Source organism: Oryctolagus cuniculus, chromosome 8, assembly GCF_964237555.1.
Source record: "Oryctolagus cuniculus chromosome 8, mOryCun1.1, whole genome shotgun sequence".
NCBI lineage: Eukaryota > Metazoa > Chordata > Mammalia > Lagomorpha > Leporidae > Oryctolagus > Oryctolagus cuniculus.
Window position 1 is genome coordinate 90,417,527 of NC_091439.1, and position 6,000 is coordinate 90,423,526.

At 38.1% G+C, this 6,000-nt stretch overlaps 1 protein-coding gene across 2 annotated transcripts in view; it reads left to right on the top strand.

Annotated features, from left to right (window-relative positions):
- The window catches only part of RCHY1 (ring finger and CHY zinc finger domain containing 1), a 31,697-nt gene extending 29,208 nt beyond the window's left edge, over positions 1-2,489 (top strand). For both annotated transcript variants that reach the window (XM_070048022.1, XM_002717011.5), the window contains one exon: positions 1,826-2,489. In XM_070048022.1, the coding sequence (XP_069904123.1) occupies positions 1,826-1,877 (52 nt within the window). In that variant the 3' untranslated portion in view covers positions 1,878-2,489. The remainder of the gene's footprint in view (positions 1-1,825) is intronic.
- The last annotated feature ends 3,511 nt before the right edge of the window (positions 2,490-6,000 follow it).

Here is a 6,000-nt window from a genome sequence, read left to right on the forward strand (position 1 = left end):
TCCGGTGCCCCAATCGGGACTAGAACCCAGTATGCCGGCGCCGCAAGGTGGAGGATTAGCCTAGTGAGCCGCAGCGCCGGCCCAATATTTTCATTATCCCCCCAAAAAATCCCATACCCATTAGCAGTCATCCCCCAGTTCCCCAGGCCTAGACAGCCACCAGTCTACTTTCTGCATTTAGACTATATTGTTAAAAGAATTGTTTTCTCAATTATAATTTAGAGCAAATTTGGAGATTTTTTTTTCTTATTCTGGTATGACTATTGTAAAGCTTAGTCTTTGTTCACTTGCTAATATATTAATCTGTTTTCAGGTTAATATGCTTTTCACTTTTCAAGATCTCATTTAGTACTAGAAGAGATTAATTCCTAAATAGCATCTTAATGTCATTTTAAGGATGATCCAAGAACCTCTGTCTCTGTCTCCTCAATTTTAGGAACTATTCCTTTTCATCCTTAATTCATTCTTGAGGCATAGGAGACTAGGAACTTCATATACTGAACCTAAAAAATGAGCAAAAATATTATATAATTGTAAAAGCTTTTGTTTTACTAACTAAGATAAATTTTAAGTGTCATTGAAAAATAATGAAATTGGAGCTGGCGCTGTGACATAGCGGTTAAGCCTTGGCCCTCAGTGCCGGTGTCCCATTTGGGTGCTGGTTCAAGTCCTGGCTGCTTGACTTCCAGGCCAGCTCCCTGTGAGTGTGCTTGGGAAAGCAGCAGAAGATGGCTCAAGTGCTTGAGCTCCTGCACTTATGTGAGAGACCTTGATGAAGCTCCTGGCTCCTGGCTTCTGGCTTTGGCCAGGCCCAACCCTAGTAGTTGTGGCCATTTGAGGAGTGAACCAGCAGATAGAAGATATCTTTCTGTCTCTCCTTCTCTCTCTCTGTAAGTCTGCCTTTCAAATAAATAAATAAATTTAAAAATAATGAAATCATTTTGAGTTGTATCTGGTGGTGGTCTGATTATACCTAGGTTAATTTTCTTGCTCGTGTTATTTACGTTATTTGGGAACAATTTTTTTTTTTTTTTTTTTTGGACAGGCAGAGTGGACAGTGAGAGAGAGAGACAGAGAGAAAGGTCTTCCTTTTTTTGCCGTTGGTTCACCCTCCAATGGCCGCCGCGGCCTGCGCGCTGCGGCCGGCGCACCGCGCTGATCCGATGGCAGGAGCCAGGAGCCAGGTGCTTTTCCTGGTCTCCCATGGGGTGCAGGGCCCAAGCACCTGGGCCATCCTCCACTGCACTCCGTGGCCACAGCAGAGAGCTGGCCTGGAAGAGGGGCAACCGGGACAGAATCCGGCGCCCCGACCGGGACTAGAACCCGGTGTGCCGGCGCCGCTAGGCGGAGGATTAGCCTATTGAGCCGCGGCGCCGGCCTTATTTGGGAACAATTTTATAATAAGTTTTCATTGCTCAAATATTCATTTTCATATTTGAAATTCAGAGCTACTTTAATAGCTTCTTAGAGTTTTTATTGAAAAAATGTATTTCTTTATGGAGCTGTTTAGACATATATATAGAGAGAGAGAGAGAGAGAGACATCTTTAAGATAATTTCAAGAGAGTGTGTGATTAGCTACTATGTCTATATGGTTTAAAATATTTAATTTGGGGTTAAACTTGTGATTATAAAGGAAATTGTAAGTATATCATTATAAAAATTGAAAGGAAAATAAGAAGGGGGGTGAGACTGAGGGAGGGAGGGGTAGGGTAGTATGTATCATGTTCTTCACACTGTATGTGAAATACATGAAATTTGTTCCTTTTATGTAAATTTTAAAAAGTAAAGAAAAAACACCTTAATTTTAATTAATCTCTTTTCAGATTCTCTGCAATGACTGTAATGGACGATCCACAGTCCAGTTCCATATTTTAGGCATGAAATGTAAGATTTGTGACTCCTACAATACTGCTCAAGCTGGAGGACGTAGAATTTCACTGGATCACCAGTGACCCATTTACGCTTCACTGCCAAACCCAACATTTTCTGATACAAAAGTGGCATTCGTTAGCATTCTGTTGTCATCATGTATCATAATCTATGCATTAGAGTTGATGTGCTTTGTACCAGAGTCACAGCATACAATCAATCATATTACAAGTACTTTAAAGAATTCAGGGTCTCTATAGAGTTATCATAGCTATGTCTTGGATAAAGGCCTTGTCCTTGTGTTTTGATTGGAAAATCTTTTAATGTCAGTTGTGGAAATCAATGTTTGCCACTGCTAATCACATTCATAGAAATATGTACTATTTTAATGGGATTTTAAGTGGTACTATGTGCACAAAGTTCATTTCTAGTTGTTTCTAGAACCGCACTTAATTTTCAGTAGTATTCTTGACTTTAGAGGCTATGTTATAATAAATTCTACCTTATTAAAATCTTAATTATATATGTTTTAAAATTTTCTAAGACAGTCCTTTGGAGTCTATAAATGAATTTTGATGTAATAACTGCTAATAAAATTATATTAAACATTTATAGAAAGCTTTTTTCCAAGGTTGTCTATTTTTGGCTCAGAGTAATATAGTCAGCTTTATAATGTGAATTTCTCCATTCTTTCTCTCTTTGGTATTCTTTGGTAAGACTAGTTGGGGAAAATGTTATATAAAATAATAAGGATTCTTCCAGAGCTTTTAGAAAAATATCAACATTGAAAATAATTTTAAGTCATCCTAAATTATTTCTTTAAGGAATGATTCATGCAGCCAGTGTTTCTTGAGCAGCTACTGTGTGCCAAAGTTGTAGGTGGTGTTGAGACAACAGTGAGTAGTAAAGCTGAAAGTCCCTGCCTTGTGGCACTAGATTCCAGTGTTCTGTGTGTTTGGTCAGCGTTCTACTTGTTTTTCCTCATGTAAGCAGTGATGTGTTCATTGTGAATGAATGGACTGTTTCTTCCCTAACTGTTTGAATGAAGGGGGTAGATGAGTGGGAGGGGCATGGGCTATTCCTGGCAAGAGCTCTTCTTCACAGTACATTTGGGCTCATGTAAATAAATATTAAATATTCTAATTTAATAATAAGTATTAAATACTCTTCTTAATTCAGGAACGAAGTTAGCAAACATGCTTGATGTTCCAGCCAATTTCACGGTAATATTTCAACATTCAGCTAAGCATTAGGTTAGGAAGTTACTTATTAATTGACTAGTGCTTATTAAGCTGTGTTTATATTTCCAACTTTGAGCTAGTTGAATAAAGAAGACAGTTGTATAAACTAGAAATCCTAACAGTGCTGATACATTTAATTCTTCTTTTGTTGGAGATCTTTACCAGAGCAATAGTACCAACATTGACTCAGATCTTAATTCTCTCCTACCTGTCTGTCTTCTGTTACTATGTTCTCTCCTTTTAGTGTTTCCTTGGCCTGGGCAGAGCAGCAGTGCTGATATTTCAAAAAATTTATTTTTGGACAGTTAGCTTAGGGTTAAGATGCTGATTCTGGCTCCACTCCCAATTTCAGCTTTGTGCTAATGCTCACCCTGGGAGGTAGCAGATGATGAAGTGGTTTAGTCCCTGCCACCTGTGTAGGGGAGAGCTTGACTGAGTTTCTGGCTCCCAACTTCAGCTTGGCCCTGTACCCCAGTTGTTGTTGTCATTTGGGGAGTAAACCAGGGGAAGGGAGTTCTTTGTCTCTGAAATAAAAAATAAAGTTTAAAAAAATTTAATTAAAAAATTGACATAAAAATTGTACATATTTATGGGGTGCCATGTGATTTAAGTATATGTGCTGTGTATTAGTCAAATCAGAGTAAGCATATCTGTTCTCAAACATCATTTGTGGTGAAAATATTTAAAATTCCTCTAGGTATTTTGAAGTAATATTTACAGTCTTTGTTTATAGTCTTCACTACTATGCAATAGAACACCAGCATTTCTCTTACTTACTACCTTTTTACCAACCGTCCCTGTCCCTCCTGCACCCTTGTCCTCCCTAGCCTCTTGGAACCGCTATTTAACTCTCGACTGCAAGGAGATTAACTTTTGTAGATTCCGTTTATGAGTAAGATAGGGTGGTACTTTGTTTCTGTGCCTGGCTTATTTTACTTCACAAAATATCCTCCAGTTCCATCTGTATTGTTGCCAATGACAGGATTTTATCCTTTTCCATTACTGAGTAGTGTTCTGTTGTCAGTGTGTGTGGCCATGTGTGTGTACATATGTACATAGCACATTTTCTTTATCGGTCAGTTGATAGACACCTAGATTGATGCCATTTCTTGGCTATTGTGACAAATGTGTAAATAAACACGGGGATGCAGGTGTCTCTTTGACATGCTGATCTCATTTCCTTTGGATATATGTGCAGTAGTGAGATTGCTAGATGATATGGTAGTTCTGTTTTTAGTTTTTAAAGGAGTCTTTCTACTGTTTTCCACAATGGCTATCCTAATTTCCATTCCCACCAACAGTGTGTAAGAGTTCCGTTTTCTCCACGTCCTTGTCTGGACTTGCTATCTGCTTTTTGACGATGGCCATTCTAAGGGGAGTGAGGTGATACTTCGGTGGTTTTGACTTGCATTTCCCTGATGATTATTTTGTTGGGGATTTATTTGTGTCTGCTGACAACTTGTATGTCTTTTTTTGAGAAATATCTGTTTAGGTATATTGCCTATTTTTAAATTGGGTTGTTTTATGGCTTTTGAGTTCCTTATATAGTCTGGATATTAACTCTTTATCAGATGTATAGTTTGCAGATATTTTCTCATTCTGTAGGTTGTGTCCTCATTCTGTTGATTGTTTCCTTTGCTGGGCAAGAGATTTTTTGTTTGATATAATCTCATTTGTGGATTTTTGCTTTTGTTTTCTGTGCTTGTAGCATCTTAGCCAAAAAGTCCTTGCCTGTTCCAATGTAGTGAAGTGTTTCCCCTGCTTTCTCGTAGCAGCTGCACAATTTCAGGTCTTATATTTAAGTCTTTAATCCTCTATGACTTGATTTTTGCATATGGTGAGAGACAAGGGTCTGGTTGTATTCTTCTGCATGTGGATGTCAGCAGGGCTGATCTTGATTTGGGGTAGAAATGGGATGTGCAGTTGCCAGTTATGACCAGTCAGTATACAGTAAGGAAAGACTAGTTCTCTAGATTGTAATATTTCTTGTTTTTTGTTAGCTCACCCTGCTAAACTTATTTATATCAGGTTACTGCTTTTAGTCATAGAACCATAGGATCTTCAAATAGGAGTATAATATAGTAATAAAGCTCTTATGTTTTCATCTAGTATGTGCCAGAATCATACATTAGCAGTAATCATTGTAATAATTCTGCAGTGAGGTGTAGTTTTCATATTATATTATGAAAGTTTAGAGGTTAACTTGCCATGCTTGAGTAAATAAAAACTGCTCAGTGTTGGAGTTAGGAATCAGATACAGCTCTAGGACTCCAAGCCCATTTTATCACATTGCTTTTGACCCAAACTGCCATTTTGCTAAAATACCCCCTGATAACCAATCATCTGTCATTGAGGAACTCATATGAGTTTGATCTCCCATTTTTAGATGACTCTAGTTGTTAGAAATGCCTTGTTTTCAAAATTCAATTATATCTCCAATTTGGATCCAAATATGTGCAAAATAATGAAATATGCAATCACTGATTTGTGATATCCACTCATCTTCTTGAAGCAGTTTGCAGATGTCCTCAAAGTCTATAAGCCTTTGTACCAAGGTGGCCTTAAAGATTGTCTATTATACGTCAGTTCTTAAAATCTTTTGGCAGGTCTCATTCACAATCAGAATAAAATCTAAATCCACTAGTATTTGTGTGCAGTACTTAAAATATATAATCTTTTTTTTTTTTTTTTTTAAAGATTTACTTATTTAAAAGGCAGAGTTAACAGAGAGGCAGAGGCAAAGAGAAAGTCTTCCATCCGCTGGTTCACTCCCCAAATGCCAACAACAGCTGCAGCTGGGCCGACCCTAAGCCATGAGCCATGAGCTTTTTCCGGGTCTACCATGTGGGTGCAGGGTCCCAAGGACTTGGGCCATCTTCCATTGCTTT